This window comes from Rhineura floridana, chromosome 7 (assembly GCF_030035675.1).
Source record: "Rhineura floridana isolate rRhiFlo1 chromosome 7, rRhiFlo1.hap2, whole genome shotgun sequence".
NCBI lineage: Eukaryota > Metazoa > Chordata > Lepidosauria > Squamata > Rhineuridae > Rhineura > Rhineura floridana.
This window is the reverse complement of record NC_084486.1, coordinates 99,081,167-99,098,101: the sequence shown is the minus strand read 5'-3', so window position 1 is coordinate 99,098,101 and position 16,935 is coordinate 99,081,167. Positions and strand designations below refer to the sequence as shown.

Genomic DNA, 16,935 nt, shown 5'->3' with positions numbered 1-16,935 from the left:
TAGACTCGCAAGTTATAGCAGTTGATCCTAGTGAGGTGTCCGGAACACAGTCTTGTCATGTTTTGTTGGATGAGTTCCAGTTGGTTCAGCTCGAGGACGTGGACAAGGTGCTTGGACAGGTACGTGCAACCACTTCGGTACTGGATCCTTGCCCCTCTTGGCTAATAAAAACTAGCAGGGATGGAACAGGTAGCTGGGCCAAGGAAGTGATAAATGCCTCTTTACGAGAGGGAGTGGTCCCTAGCTGTCCTAAAGAGGCAGTGGTGAGACCACTTCTGAAAAAGCCTTCCTTGGACCCAGACAATATTAACAGCTACAGGCCAGTCGCGAATGTTCCATTCCTGGGCAAGGTCTTAGAACGAGTGGTTGCTGGCCAGCTCCAGGCGCTATTGGATGAAACCGATTATCTAGATCCATTTCAATCAGGTTTTAGGCCTGGTTTTGGCACCGAGACAGCCTTGGTCGCCCTGTATGATGACCTATGTCGGGAGAGAGACAGAGGGAGTGTGACTCTGTTGATTCTCCTTGATCTCTCAGTGGCTTTTGATACCATCGACCATGGTATCCTTCTGGAGAGGCTCGAGAAGTTGGGAGTTGGAGGTACTGCTTGGCAGTGGTTCCGCTCCTACTTGGCAGGTCGTCTCCAGAAGGTAGTGCTCGGGGAACACTGCTCGACCCCGTGGGTTCTCCAATATGGGGTCGCACAGGGGTCAGTTCTGTCCCCCTTGCTTTTTAATATCTACATGAAGCCATTGGGTGAGGTCATCAGGAGCTTTGGAGTGCGTTGTCATCAGTATGCTGATGACACGCAGCTCTACTTCTTTTTCATCTTCTTCAGGTGAGGCTGTCGATGTGCTGAACCGCTGCCTGGCCGCGATAATGGACTGGATGAGAGTTAACAAACTGAAGCTCAATCCAGATAAGACTGAGATGCTGTTGGTGGACGAGTTCTCTGATCGGATGGTGGATATATGCCGTGTCCTGGATGGGGTTACACTCGCCCTAAAGGAACGGGTTCGTAGTCTGGGAGTCCTCCTAGACTCTTCCCTTTCACTTGAGGCTCAAGTAGCCTCGGTGGCAAGGAATGCGTTCTACCAACTTCGGTTGGTAGCCCAGCTACGTCCCTATTTGAGTAAAGAGGACCTTACATCAGTGGTACATGCTCTGGTAACCTCGCGTTTGGATTACTGCAATGCGCTCTACGTAGGGCTACCTCTGAAGACAGTTGGGAAACTACAGCTAGTGCAAAACGCGGCAGCCAGACTGCTAACAAGAACAAAGCGGTCTGAGCATATAACACCTGTCCTGGCCCGCCTGCACTGGCTGCCAATATGTTTCTGGGCTAGATTCAAAGTGTTGGTATTAACCTATAAAGCCTTATACGGTGCGGGACCACGTTACCTTGCGGAACGCCTCTTCCGATATGAACCTGCCCATACACTACGTTCAGCTACGAAGGCCCTCCTCCGGGTTCCAACCCATAGGGATGCCCGGAGGGTGATGACAAGATCTAGGGCCTTCTCGGTGGTGGCCCCCGACCTGTGGAACGGTCTCCCCGAGGAAGTGCGCCTGGCGCCGACGCTGCTTTCCTTTCGGCGCCAGGTTAAAACCTTTTTATTCTCCGAAGCATTTTAATCTAAATTGATTTAAATTTAAAATGTTACTGCACTGATTTAGATTGTGTTATTTTGTATCATATTGTGTTATTTATTGTATTTTTTATGCTTTGTATTTCTATGTTCACCGCCCAGAGAGCTATTGCTAGTCGGGCGGTATATAAATTTAATAAATAAATAAAATAAATAAATATGATAACCTCAGTTTCATCATTTTAGCTTCTAGTGATGGATCTGGTTTAATTTGTTCTAACACCCAATTATTTTTCTTTTTTGCAGTCCGTGGTATCTGCAAAACTCTCCTCCAACACTACATTTCAAATGAATTGATTTTTCTCTTATCCACTTTTTTAGTGTCAAACTTTCACATCCATACATAGAGATTGGGAATACCATGGTCTGAATAATCTCTCTCTAGTAACTTTATTGTTATTGTTTTTAGCGAATGGCCATTACAATATAAAAAAACATACAAAAAGAGTATTTGTAAAACATTTATAAAACATTAATTTCAATCCAATAAAACATGAATAAAACCCTGAAACTTCAAACGCGAGTAATAAGAATTTGCTACGTTTGTTTAGATTAGGAACAGACTCAATTGAGCTCCCCTTAGCTTTTAACGCCTTCTTCTGATTTCTTGACTGTTGTCTCCCTTTTGGTTAATGACTGCACCAAGGTATTGATAATCCTTGACAAGTTCAATATCCTCATTATCAACTTTAAAGTTACATAAATCTTCTGTTGTCATTACTTTAGCCTTCTTGTTCAGATGTAGTCCTGCTTTTGTGCTTTCCTCTTTAACTTTTATCAGCATTTGTTTCAGATCATTATTGGTTTCTGATAGTAGTATGGTATGGTCTGCATATCTTGAATTATTGATATTTCTCCCTCCAGTTTTCACACCTCCATTTTGGTCCAATCCCACTTTCTGTATGATATGTTCTGCCTATAGATTAAACAAATAGGGTGATAAAATACAGCCCTGTCTCACACCCTTTCTGATTGGAAACCAGTCTGTTTCTCCATATTCTGTCCTTACAGTAGCCTCTTGTCCAGAGTATAGGTTGCACGTCAGGACAATCAAATGTTGTGGCACCCCCATTTCTTTTAAAGCATTCTATAGTTTTTTGTGATCTACACAATCAAAGGCTTTGCTGTAATCTATAAAGCACAGGGTTATTTTCTTCTGAAATTCCTTGCTCCATTCCATTATCCAACGTATGTTTGCGATATGATCTCTGGGGCCTCTTCCCTTTCTAAATCCAGCTTGGACATCTGGCATTTCTCACTCCGTATATGGTAAGATTCTTTGTTGTAGAATGAATCTTGGATTACTTTACTTTCATGGGATATTAAGGCAATAGTTCAATAATTACTGCATTCCCTGGGATCCCCTTTCTTTGGAATTGGGATGTATATTGAATGCCTCCAGTCTGTGAGCCATTGTTTTATTTTCCATATTTGTTGACAAATTTTTGTCAAAATTTGGACAGATTCTGCCTCAGTAACTTGTGGCAACTCTATTAGTATGCCATTTATTCCCGGTGATTTGTTTCTTCCAAGTATTTTAAGAGCAGCTTTCACCTCACATTCTAAAATTTCTGGTTCTTCATCATATGGTTCCTCCATGAATGAATATGTCATCCTGGCATCTCTTTTATAGAGTTCTTCAGTGTATTGCTTCCATCTTCCTTTTATTTCATCTCGGTCAGTCAATGTGTTCCTCTGTTGATTATTCAACATCCTTACTCTTGGTTTAAATTTCCCTTTCATTTCACTAATCTTTTGGAAGAGGGCTCTCGTTCTACCCTTTTTGTTGTCCTTTTCTATTTCTTTACAATACCTATTTGTAATAGTTCTCTTTGTCCCTATGTACTAGTCGCTATATTGTTGCGTTTAGGGTTCTAACAGTGTTTTCTCTCCTTTGCTTTTGCTTTCCTTCTCTCTTTAATCATTTTAAGAATTTCTTCAGTCATCCATTGAGGTCTTTCTCTCTTTTTACTTAGAGGTATTGTCATTTTCCATTCTTGCCTGATAATATCTCTGACTTCAATCCATAGTTCTTCTGGTTCTCTATCAGCTAGGTTTAAAGCCTCAGATCTGTTCCTTATTTGATCTTTATATTCTTCTGGGATGTTATTTAAATTGTATTTTGGCATTATGATTGCTTTGTTCTTCTTCTTTAGCTTTACTCTAAATTTCGATATTACCAGTTTATGATCTGTACTGCAGTCTGCTCCTGGTCTTGTTTTCCCCTAAAGTATGGAACTTCTCCATCTTCTGCTTCGAATTATATAATCGATTCGATTCCTATATTGACCATGTGGTGATGTCCACGTGTACAGTCATCTTTTTGGTTGCTCAAAAAATGTGTTTGCAAGAAACAAATTATTGGCTTCACAGAATTCAGTACGTCTCTCTCCTGCTTTGTTTCTATCTCCTAAGCCCCATTTTCCCACAATTTCAGATCCTCCCTCTCTCTTTCTCTCTCTCTCTTACACACACGCACACTTTAGACAATCCACAGAAGGATGCTCAATGCATCTCTCAGTACGTATCATAACTACACAATGGCTGCTTTCACACTGCACTTTATTCCATTATTCTAACGATTTCTTACCTGGTAATTTCTGCATTATATTTGATCTTTCACATGACTAGTTGCGGAAATTTTGTGGAATATAGTGCAAGTTTTGTGCTAATTTTCATGATAAATAATACCAGAAATAATCCATTTGCAATCTTGGGAACCCGGAAAATTGTGGGAGTTTTTCGCTAGCTGAAGCCACTCACATGACAGGCATCCTGGCATGCAGTGCATTCCCACCCTTTAGGCACATGGGGGGGTTGCCTGACAAAAATTGTACTGGTATTTGGGCATAGGTGTGGGTAGCAGCAGCATTTTCCTACACACCCCTGTTCTGTACAACTAAAAAAAAATATGTCAGATGCTAAAGGAAGAGGTTGCTTGGTGATGGGATGAGATCTTAAACCTCCTACACAATGGGGAACTACAGTGTGCATGTGTATAATGGGTGAGGGACAAAAACAAGACATTGTTCATTGCAGCCATGTGAAAGACATATGCACAAAATGCCGGTATATCGGCTGAAAAAGCTACTATTTCTTAACGCAACAAGTACTGCAATGTGAAAGAAACTTTAGAAATTGGGGCGCTACCATTTTAATCTGTTAAACTAACGTAATAAGCCCCATGTCTGCCAATAATGGCTGGTGACAGCATTCTTGAAATGTCAGTGTTTATAGTTAACAAGGTGCTACACCAAGGGATGTGCCTGTTCTATTGCATTTGCCTCTAAAATCAATTTCTGGATGTATTAAATATTAAAATAACATCCTACCTTATTCTGTTTTATGTACTCCTGTATATACTGTATGACCCCGTGTACTGACAGACCATTAATTCACTAGCACCACAATCCTATGCATGCATACTCAAAAGTAAGCCATAACTACACATCACCTTAAATGTATCCCCCACAAGCAGGAACTGGGTGCAAGAGCACTCTCCCCTCCTGCACTTTCCAGCAACTGGTATTCAGGAACATACTGCCTCAGGGTGTTTATTTTAATTAAAATAAAGTGTGTGTGTGAGGGAGACCTGATCCAGATTAGGATCTAAGGGTAGAGACATACTTACTGTTCTGCTGGTTCCAGTGCATTTCCACCTCTCTTTTCTGAAAATGGGGACACATGACACTAGTCAAACCCTGCCCCTTTTTTATGATAAAAAGTAGTGGAATCATCTTGAGTATTTTCTTTTTAAAAATTTGCTCAAGACAGATTTCGCAACTGATTGGCAGATCAACCTGTTGCCCCTCCAGATATGGCCAATGGAAACCCTTTGCTGTAGACGACTAGTGTGCTCATAGCCACAATGTGTGCATTACAGAGCTTGGAAAAGTTTTGTTTTGTTTTTAACTACAAGTCCTATCAGCCCAACCCAGTGGCCTTGCTGGCTGGGGCTGATGGGAGTTGTAGTTTTAAAAAATAACTTTTCCAAGCTCTGGTGCATTAGTAGGGGAGGCGTAACCCTTCCCCCTCCAGCTCCAGTCCAGAAAAATCACCCTTCCCTCATAGAGCAAATAGTGATATATCTGGTGCCAATTAGAGCTCTTTTAGTTTCACTATTTGCTATGCAGGGGGATCCCCCCCCCCGCATCACAACAAGTAAATCTCCTCTCTCCAAGTTTCCAGGCACTATAATCCCAATCAGGATTCTCCCAGCTTGGCGTTAATTGAAAAAAACCACCTAATGACGCTTCAAGCAATGCATTTAAAGTAATGTGGAGTTAGGCCCTTAGTTCTCTAATTTGCTTTTTCAAAGTTTGATAAAGGCTGAGGAAAATGACCCTTGAGTAATTAGGAATTTCTGACTCATCTGTTTCAGTGGAGGCTATTATCATCATTACAGACCCTTAACCTGCAACTATACCAGTATTCCTGATGGTATACACAAACCCTTAATGTGTTTTGTCATAATATATTTGGTATTTAATGTTTGAACTAGTGGAATGTGCCGTCATTGTGATGGATAGGGTATGTGTAGACATTGCAGAGGAAGACTCCTATGTGTTGGGGGTTGCAATATAGAGAGGAGCACACAAGCCTGAGGCCTTTCCCCAATTTTCCTCTGAGTAGAATCCATGGAGCAAAGTATGAATTGAAGCAGTTCAGAAATGGAGGCAGGACAGAGCAGGGCATAGGGAGAGAGAGAAAGGTGAAATGTAGAAAACAAGGAGGTAGATGGAAACTCACAGCTGTCTGTAAGTAAATACTTTTGGCTTATATATTTAACCTACAGTCATTCATTCTTGGTATTAGGTCACACCACCTTAGACTATTGCCAGTTCTACACATCTGGCTAGGTCAACATGGTGCTGAGCTTGCATGTCAAGTTTGAAAGGGGAGTAACAGAAGGTAAGTCCTTCCTAAGCATATGTTGAATCTGTGTCAGAGTTAAGACTACCTGTAGCTGCCCTTCTATCTCTGAGCCAATTGTTCAGAAAGACAAAAAAGCAATATATTACTGTGTATTTGAAGTGAAGAGCTAATCTCTAGTTGACTTCTTAGCTAGTATACCTTGGCACGAAAATTATTTATTTATTTATTTATTATTTGATTTATATCCCACCTTTCCTCCTGGCAGGAGCCCAGGGCATGTATGTTAAGAGCATATCACATTGCATTTACGTTGATCTGTTACTTATCTAAATTATTTATTCATTCTCAAAGGATTAACATGCACATATATATATTATGAACAAAGAAATTCTTCACTAGCAAATTTAGGCAAGTCTGAACAAGGCTTTTAACCCTGATCCCTTCCCAATATGACCTTTGGAAAATGCCTCTTTAATTCCCCTCAATTAAAAGGTAAAGACAGATCTCAAGCGTCTGGCAGAGCATTCCTCCACACCTGCTTGATGAAAACGTGTAGGAACAAATCTTCATGAGAGAGGTGCCCAGTCACCAGGTTTTATCCCTGCAGCGACTGCTGCTGAGTGAGACCATAAGGAAGAAACTTGGAGAACTGCGTTTGCAAAAAGATTGCATTGCTATGGCTCTTCACTAAGTTGTCAAGTGATATTAAAAAAGGACTTCATAGTCCCGAAGATTTGACCTGGTATGAACTGGTCTTTGTGAAATTCTTGTCTTAATTAAAAGTGCAATTGACAAGAATGGAGCCAGGTATTTCAGTATTCATGGCGCCTGGCAAAATCAGTTGTAATCTGCCGTCTTCAAACTGCACCAGATTATTTAAAAATGGAACAAATTATGCTGGCCCTTGGTTTGGCTACAGTTTTTCTGCTCTGATTGCCAGCCACCCAGAAATGACAGACTTTAATCTGATTATTTATTTATTTATTTATTTATTTATTTTAATTTATATACCGCCCTAAGCCAAAAAGGCTCTCTGGGCGGTGTACATAGAGGATAAACAAGAAAATATATGAATAGAACAAATATAAGAAAATCAAAAAGCAAAACAAACAAAGAACAAAAACCAAACAACATCAGAATATACCAGTAATGAAATACTGTTTTAAAATACACTATAAAACAATTTTTTTTAAATAGAATATTTTTTAAAAAAATTAAAATGCCTGGGAGTATAAAAAGGTTTTATTATTGATCTGTTGATCATTGCATGTTGTAGTTTAAGAGTCCTCTCTATTCCCCCCCCATATAACTTTTCATCAGCTTTGAATTAGATAGAGAAATCTGATATTTCAGTTAAAAGCAGCATTTTCAGGTATATTTCAGCAATTTAGAATGAGAGTGGGATACTTTTAAAAAACAATTTAGTGGATCAAAGCAGCACTTCCCCCAGATCATGAAGATGATCCAGCCATTCACGTTCTATTGATGTCCACAGGAAAGATTCATGCATGTGCTGAAACAGTTGGTGAAAAACACAGCAATTAGATTGCTGATTGGGGCCAAATGAATGGAACATACTTCACTAGTCTTACATCAACAGCACTGGGTCCTAGTCCATATCCAGGTATAATTCAAAGTGATGGCATTAAGCCCTAAATGGCTTGGAAACAGCCTACCTGAAGGAGATCGTCCTCAAATCTTCTTTGACTCCCCCAGCCTTTGGAGGTTAGACATACGGTGTCCTGAGATAAGGCCTTTTCTCTTGTGACTTGCTCACTATGGAATAGTCTCCTTGGGGAGATTTACTGGTGCTGAGTTTTATGTCTTTTTAGTGCCAGGTGAAAAACTTTGGTTCTCCAAGCCTTTTTAGATCTTTTATTAGATTGTTGTTTTAACCTGCTATGGTACTAATATGCTGTTGCTACTTTGTTGGTTTTTATTGTACCAGTATTTTTTGCTTTTAAATCTTTGTTCATGTCTTTGAGAACCCTTTGGGGTGAACATCAGGAATAAAAAAAGCCCCAAATAAATAAACAGAGGATAAATAAGCAGAGGATGGCCTGCTGGTCTCTGCATCTAAATATGAGCAAGTTAGTCAAAACCCACCTTCAGTCATGATTTTCACACGAAATTCAGGTTCAGAGCCTTTGGTTTCTTATTTTAAAAAAAGAAAATCCTTCCATCTTTGTGGCACCTTCAAGGTTAACTTGTTTTATTTTGAAGAGCACGAGGTTTTGTAGACTACAGTCTGCTTTGTCAGATTCTGAAATGGATGCAAAAAAGTGAAGTAAACTGGAGTTTCTGAAAGCTCACACTCTCAAAGTTAAGTTAGACGATCTTTTATTTCTATATACTATTTTTCTAAGCGTTCATGAGTAGCGTGATGCTGCATCAAGAGAAGCGTGGTGGAGGTAGAGATGGAAGTAAGAGGGGTGGCATCTGAGGCTGTGCTGGCAGAGGACTGCACCCTGGGCCTGGGCCTTGGTGGGTGGGTGGGAAACCCATGAGGGTGCTGGTGACTCATGGGGGGAGGGAGGGAAAGCACTGGTGCTCTGTGGGGTGAGGGAAAGGGGAGTGCAGGTGACCTAGGGGGAGGGAGGGGAGCCCTGGTAACCTGTGGGGGGAGGGAGGGGAGAGCTGGTGACCTGTAGGGGAGAGGGAGGGAGGGGGAGCTGATGACCCATGTGGGGGAGGGAGGGGAAGCACTGGTGACCCATGGGGGGGAGGAGGAGCACTGATGACTTGTGGGGGAAGAGGGAGGGAGAGAGAAGTGGGGGAGCACTATCAACAGTAGGTGGGGTTGGCAAGCAATGCGAGCAGGGGCAGAGCCCCTAGTTTTTAATATTTCCATAAGAATCACTCTCAGGAGTGAACTTGTAACTGGAAAATGTTAACATGGCAGCATTAAGAAATCAAGTATTTCAAAACTAACAAACAAGCTTTGGAGATGCACAAGAGAGAGGAGCAGCACAGTAATTCTGTCATACAAATTAAAAGGAGACGAACGGCTTCTTGCTGCTGCTTTTTATTATACACACAAAATGTTTTTCACCATTCATAATACAGTGCTTCCTTAGGTTTGTATGTTTCTCATGTTCCCAGGGTCACACTCTACTCCCCCCAGACTTAAGGCCTTTAGGTTTTCCAGGTTTCTGGCAGCCTATTGGCTGATAATATTACTCACTCTTTTTTTAACAAGCCTCATTGCTTTGGGCTCTAAGCCTCAAATTCTACCCCTTAGCCATGGGAGTGATTGGTTTGTGGCACAGGTAAAGTTGCTTTGGGCCTTTCACAAAGGCCCTGTGGCTGTGTGCCATGGAAACCAATGAGCTTAGTTCTGCATTGGAGTTTTGTTGTTGTTTATAGACCACAATAAGTGTACACGGTCTTTTACAGAGTACAAGAGTTCCTGCCCCAAAGAGCTTATACAACCAAACATTTGATACCTAAAAAAACAGAGGAAAGGGAAGAAAGCAGAGGCAGTGGTAACCAGGGAAGCCATGTGCAGGTGTTTCAGTTGTCCGTGCTTTAGCTTTACCTAAGTGTGGCGTTACACAGTAGGGCATAAGAACTAGGGGATTGTGCCAAGGGCTTGGCAGGAAAGGTGGATTTTGAGGAGGGATTGGGGTGAAAAAGGGATTGTCACTATATCTCTCCCATGCCTTCAGGGATGGATTGGTTGAAAAACTCGAGTAAGATGAGTCTGTTACTGGCCTTGCTATACTGCCTCACCGCTTAGAGGTCATTTTGATAGTTCTCCTGTGCTTGTCATAGACCACTAAAAGGCCCATTTAAATAAAGACAATAAAATGATAAAGTGGACTGTAGTCCATGAAAGCTTATGCCATAAAAATTGTGTTAGGCTTTAGGATGCCATGAGATGCTTTGCTGTTCTTGCTGCAATAGACTAGTGCAGCTCCCTCTCTGGAAATAAGGAACCATGAAGTTTTTCTCCATTAGGGCAAGCTGGATTCCATCTATGGAATATCCCTTCCAGTGAGTTTCGCCTGACGCCTTCATTGTCATCTTTTTGGCGCCAGGTAAAGACCTACCTTTTCTCCCAGGCATTTGATAGATTGAGATGATGTGTTGTTTTAATACGCTGCCAAACCTTCCTGTGGCTGCGTGGGGGTGCTATTGCTATTGTTTTGTTATTGTTTATTGTTTTATAGTGTGTTTTATTTGTTTTTGATTTAATATTGTGTAAGTTGCTCGGGGACCTTCAGGTATCAAGCAACTAATATATCTAATAAATAGATCTAATGATGTGGTCCTATTTCTAGAAGACTGGTTAGCTGGGAAAGGGAAGGAGCTTCTGCTGCTCTGTAAACTTTTCAGCTGAACAGTCTTGCCTCTGTCATTCTTTTTCCCTTTTAAAGCATTATTTTTGCTTGTCACCCTTACTTGATATCACAATAATGCTTCATCACATCCTGGATATTAAATGAAAATTGCTCATATTAAATTATGCTTTTAATGAGCCTTGCTCTTTTAGATATTTTTTTTAAAAAATAGATGGGATTGTGTGTGTTTTGTTTTTGTTTGGTTGATTAATTTCTGCTGTTTAAATCTAGTGTCCTTTCATTGCCTTGCTATTTACAGCAGGATTAAAGCGCCACCCAGTGATAACCGAAGGGAGCTAAAATATTTTAGGTGAATTTAATCCCAGACATTAGGCTTATATGCCCCAACCCAGCTAGGGGCACTGCATCTGTGTATCCCTAGCTAAATTTTGAACCACACTCACAACTTCCCACAGCTTCCTACACCAAGCAAGAAGTACCTCTCGGAAGCCTGCAGTTGGGGTATGAAGGTCATACCCCAGCCTTGGGATGCTGCTGCATGCAGATTCTAAACATGGAGATTCCCTATCTAGCCATCATGGCAGGCCTCTCATAACAGTACGAGTTTACAGCTCAAATGCTGTGTGCACAGATTATAGACTTGTTGAATGTAATGCTTATGAACACCCAGTTAATTCTATACATGTGAATCATTATGTGAAGACATACTTTGTTTTATCTCTCTTGAATATCTATCTCTCTATCCGTACCTTCCACACCATGTTCGGATGGGTGAGGATTTGATTCAGTTTGCATTTCAAGCCAAATCTATCACATTCACATTTTCCAAAACAATATGAGAACAAAAAAACCCCATCCTTTGAAATTTGCACTTATTCATATTTTGCAGGGCAGTTCGTCAACCAAGCCATGTTTATATATATAAAAAAATAGGGGAAAGTGTGCGTAAAAATGATTATGTGAGGGAAAATAACGTACAAAAATGCATTACATGATGAGAAAGCAAAAATGTGTACATTGGTCACAATCGCCTACAAAAATGCATTCATTAGAAGAAATTCACACTAAAATGCTGGAGAATTTTCATGAGGATTTTTTAAAAAAAATTGCAAACTTACAGAAATGTGGAGGACTGAATTTAAGATTGGAAAAATGAGAAACTGAGAAAACTGAAGCTGACAGAACTTTCCATCTCTAACACCGTGTATAATTTTATACACCTCTATTTTGTGTGTCTCTTATTCCCCCACCCCCACTTCTTTTTCTGAACTAAAAAGACCCAACTCTTTAGCCTTTTCTTTGTAGGGAACCTGCTTATGATCTGTATTTTATTTTGGCATGTGCTACAGTCCACTTCACCAGATGCACCAAGTATTATCCTGAGTAGCAGTACATATATACATGATGGGAGAGGGGTGTAAACACTGAGGTCAGAATGTAAGGAAATGCATGTATTATAATTCAACATTTCATGTTGCAGTCTGCTAGTGGTGGTAGTGGTGTTTTTCCCATTGTTGGGTGGGTATCTGTCGTCTGAGAACGGCCTGATATAATTTTTTTTTCATGTTACATCAGACATTTCTCAGACTACAGTACCCACCCAACAAACTGAAAAAGCAGATTGCAATGTGAAACTGTTGAATGACGATACATCAAGAGGTTCAATGCCAGGGATGGCTAACCTTTTTCAGACTGAGGACCGTATTGACACAAGGTTAACCTTCTAAGGCAGCCTTTCCCAACCAGTGTGCCTCCAGATGTTGTTGGACCACAATTCCCATCTTTCCTGACCATTGGGAATGCTGGCTGAGGCTGATGGGAGTTGTGGTCCAACAACATCAGGTGGCACACTGGTTGGGAAAGGCTGTTCTAAGGGCTGCGTCTCAAAGCAGATGTGTCCGATATTTTTTTTATTAAATGGAAAAAAATTAGGATCTTTGGCTTGGCGCTAAAATAAATTGGCATCATAGTGGGGGACCCATACAAGAAATCAATTTTATAAGACAAAAATACTTTAAAAAAATTGCTTCAAACTAACGAATTTTGCATTGCCAGGGGGGCACAAAAAATCTTTAGGGCCCCAAATGTGGGCCATAGGTTAGCCACCTCTGTTCAGTGCTATCACTTAGAAATTCAATCTGCACAATGGATTTTTATCATACTACATGTGTTAATTTGCATACCAATGTCTGTACTATCAACTACTATTCTTTGGTTTGGCCTTGTCACTGATAATAAGGTAGTTATCACTATCTATCTCTCTATATATTGCATTTCAGACCTCATTGTTTACAATCACACTTCTAATCATATACATGTATATGTGTGACAGAGCTTGGAAAAGTTACTTTTTTGAACTACAACTCCCATCAGCCCCAGCCAGCATGGCCACTGGATTGGGCTGATGGAAGTTGTAGTTCAAAAAAGTAACTTTTCCAGGCTCTGCACACATACATACACCTACTCAGGATAAAACTTTGTGCACCTGTTGAAGTTTATGCCTTAATAAATGTGTTAGCCTTTAATGTCCCAGAAGACTCATTGTTGTTTTTGTTGCAAGAGACTAACATGGCTATCTCTCCGCAATATGATATTTTATGCCATTGTTTGACTTTTAATTGTATTCTATATTCAGTTTCAATATATTTGCTTTGATCTTGACAAGAAATGATATTTAATATTTTGCTGCTGTTGTCAAGAAAGTGAAGAAAGATGTCTAGAGTATCCAAGAGGTCTAAGATACTCAGATTTCAACAGAAGTTTATTTTGAAGGTCAACTTTTCATCAAAATCCACATTACAGAACTTGAAATGTTGCTGGGTTGTTTTTTTGTTGTTCAGCTCAGCTCTAATAATAGACTTAAATTTGAGATAAATTTGGCTGTACCCATGAATTTCAGATAGTAAAAAGCTATTTACCTCTCTGCTTAAGGAGCACAATAAGCTGTTTTCAAAATGTACATATTGTTTTGTCCCTGTCCCCCCAAATCACTTCCGTTTCCTTTCTTTGTGTGTCAGTTTGCTTATTTAGATTGTAAGTCTGCAGTCAAGGCTCTTTTTACCTTTAGTTTTATAGTGTACACCTTTTCTTCAACCTTTTTCTTGTGTGTGTGTGTGGCACTTAAGCAATTTTTTTTTTTTAAGGTCCCACTGAGTCAATATTGCACTCGGGCCATTATGAAGCTGATGTACTGTGCACACTGTCGGGGCATGTCCAACGTAAAGCCATGCAACAGCTACTGCCGCAATGTCTTGAAAGGCTGCCTGGCCAATCAAGCAGACCTGGACACTGAGTGGAAGAACCTGATCGGTAAGAGCAGCAGACAACTGCATAACATTAATTCACTGGCTATGCCTTTGTGTGTAGCTCATGTTCCTTCTTTTAATTAGTAGAGAGCAGTCTGGAGACCAAACAGATCAATTGATAAATGCATTCACGGTCCCTTTGCACTAAATTCTAAACACTATCAATATGTGCAGATGTCTTTGAAGCATCAGTTTATCTTTAGATGGGCAGAGCAATCCAACTCATGCGAAGCTGGCGGAAGGGGTGCTGGAGGAGGAAGAGCTGGCAGGAAAGTCTAGCATCCAGCTGCCATTCAGGAGCCTCAGGGCTATCTGAACATGAGCTCAGCCTGGAGCTGCACACAGGGAGAGGAAAGTAAAAGCCAGCTCTCACAAATACACCTACCAGGAGTAAGCACTTTCGATAGGCTTCCATTGCAATTATTTTCTTAGACCAGCGTTTCCCATCTAGTGGGCCACCAGATGTTGTTGGACCACAATTCCCATCTTTCCTGACCATTGGCAATGCTGGCTGAGGCTGATGGGAGTTGTGGTCCAACAACATCTGGTGGCCCACTAGTTGGGAAAGGCTGTCTTAGACCAACCTTTTTCCTGGCGTAACTTTGGCCCAGGTTGTGACCCACAGGAGTCCTCTGAACAGCAGTTGAATACTGTATAACTCCCCCCTCACTCACTCCTCTGATGACCACAGAACCCCCCTTTTTCATGCCTTACACCGGCACCCCTTCTGCCGGGCTGGGTTTTCCCAGTGAACCCCGAGCTGAGTTAGCAGGATCCCGGCTCCATTGCAGTGGAGCTGGGGTGAGGGGCTTCTGTCGACAGAGCCGGGATCCTGCCAACTTAGCTGGGGATCTGCTATATCCAACTCCCCTCAAACCAGCGTAAATATGAGTTGGATTGCACCTGTATCTCAGGCTTCCTGTGCTGTTGGCCTGGATGCTTTTAAATACAAAGGGGTTGGAAAGTGGCCTTTGAAAAAGTCCTAGAAGATCCCAGATTTACCATTTAGTACTGGGTTATGCAAACTGTGTAACCTTAAGTAGACCTGAACCTGCCTCTTTCTATCCTGTGAGGAAGACAAATGGAAGCATGAGCTAAAGAACCTGGAACATGGGGCCTTGGGGATGATGGTGAGAAAGACGTTTGGATGTCTTTTGGGTGATCAACTGACCATGCAAAATGTGTGTCAGTTTGCTTTTTTGTTCAGCTCAGCTCTAAGAAAAGTCTGAGTTAAATTAGTCACAGTCAACACCTTCTTTTCCTTCTGAAAACTGTTAAAAAGCAAGCTGCTGTTCTTCATTTTTGTTAAGGAAAGTTTTTAAACATTCCCTACCTGATGGAAACACAAGAAAGATAAAAAAAGATATACCTTTGTTCCATTGTTACAATTTATTAATTTTTATACAAGTAGCATGACAATGTGATGCTTGGACCACTGGAGCTGACATCTTTGTCTGTTTAAGATTCTTCTGGAGACCCATTGTCTGAAAAAGATTGTCTGAGCGCTATACATGGTACTGTATACTTATATGGCATGTAATACCAATTTGGTGTTGAGAGACAGCATGGTATAGTGGTCAGACTAAGACTGGGGAGACCTAGGTTTAAATCCCTACTTGGCCATTAAGCTCACTGGATGACTTTGGGCCAGACACTCTCTGACAGCCTGACTCTGCCTCACAGGGTTGTTATGTAGCAGGACAACCTTGGGCGTAGGTGTTATGACTTCAACAGTGGAAAAAGAATACATTTTTTAAAATTGAAAAGTGTTTTTCTAGCATATATATAATGTGTAAGAATATGAAGACAAAATTGGTGCTCCTTATTGGCTAAATTCCACATGGCCCATATTCTCCCTATATTTTGTATGCTGTGAACTTAATGGTATTAATACTGAGATTAATAAGGTCTGTCTACCATTATAGTGTCTTCTGCTGAGGGTATCAGTATTTGGCTGCACTTTGTTCCCTATCACTAATGAATATATGCAACATCCCTTCTTAGATACCCTACATGTCCAGTGCTGGTATATAATAATTATATAGATAGATGTGTGCATGGTATGTTCTTAAACAGTATGTGTTATTTATCCTGATAGATTCATTGCTGCTGGTGGCTGACCGCTTTGATGGACCATCCAATGTAGACATAGTAATTGGTACAATTCATACCAGAATTGCAGAAGCCATTTCTAACATGCAGGAGAACAGGGACTCTATAAGAGCCAAGGTAAACACCAGATTGTGAACCTGAGAATGCAGTTCACCTAACATGTATATTTAATGTATTGTATGTATTTATATCTCACTACTCTTTTGTGGAATTTGAAGTGCTATACATTGGGGTTCTAGGCAGTCTGCCACCCATGCATGGATCAGAGTCAGTCCTGCTTAGCTTCAGCAAGGTGGCTGTATCGTATGCCTTCAGATGCACACCCTAGGAGTTTTGAGCCTTTGCCATTTTAATATCCACCATCCAAGGCAAATGAGGTAATTCCAAGATAAAGATTTGGAAATGTTAAGGCATGGGTCATCCCTTTTGTGAGTAATGGATAGGTGGAAATAGTACTATTATGTTACCTGTCTTTTTTATTTGTGCATATTTGCCAGACCCTGTCTCCCTTCTGCCATAGGAACTGACCCAACTTTTCCTGAAAATTCCACCCACCTCTGTCTTATCCCCCTTGATTTTAAAAGATGTTCACAGCTGCGTTTCTGAGCCAAATGTGATATGTTAGCCCTGCATGGAGGAATTCACTCCATCAGTTCTAATACTGTGCTGCTCCCCATCCAATTGAGTCTG

The 16,935-nt window shown here is 40.9% G+C and overlaps 1 protein-coding gene across 1 annotated transcript in view; it reads left to right on the top strand.

Annotated features, from left to right (window-relative positions):
• The window catches only part of GPC1 (glypican 1), a 294,033-nt gene that overhangs the window by 265,162 nt on the left and 11,936 nt on the right, over window positions 1-16,935 (top strand). Inside the window, exons 4-5 of the mRNA XM_061636696.1 lie at window positions 13,972-14,137; window positions 16,232-16,362. Of these exons, the coding sequence (XP_061492680.1) occupies window positions 13,972-14,137; window positions 16,232-16,362 (297 nt within the window). The remainder of the gene's footprint in view (window positions 1-13,971; window positions 14,138-16,231; window positions 16,363-16,935) is intronic.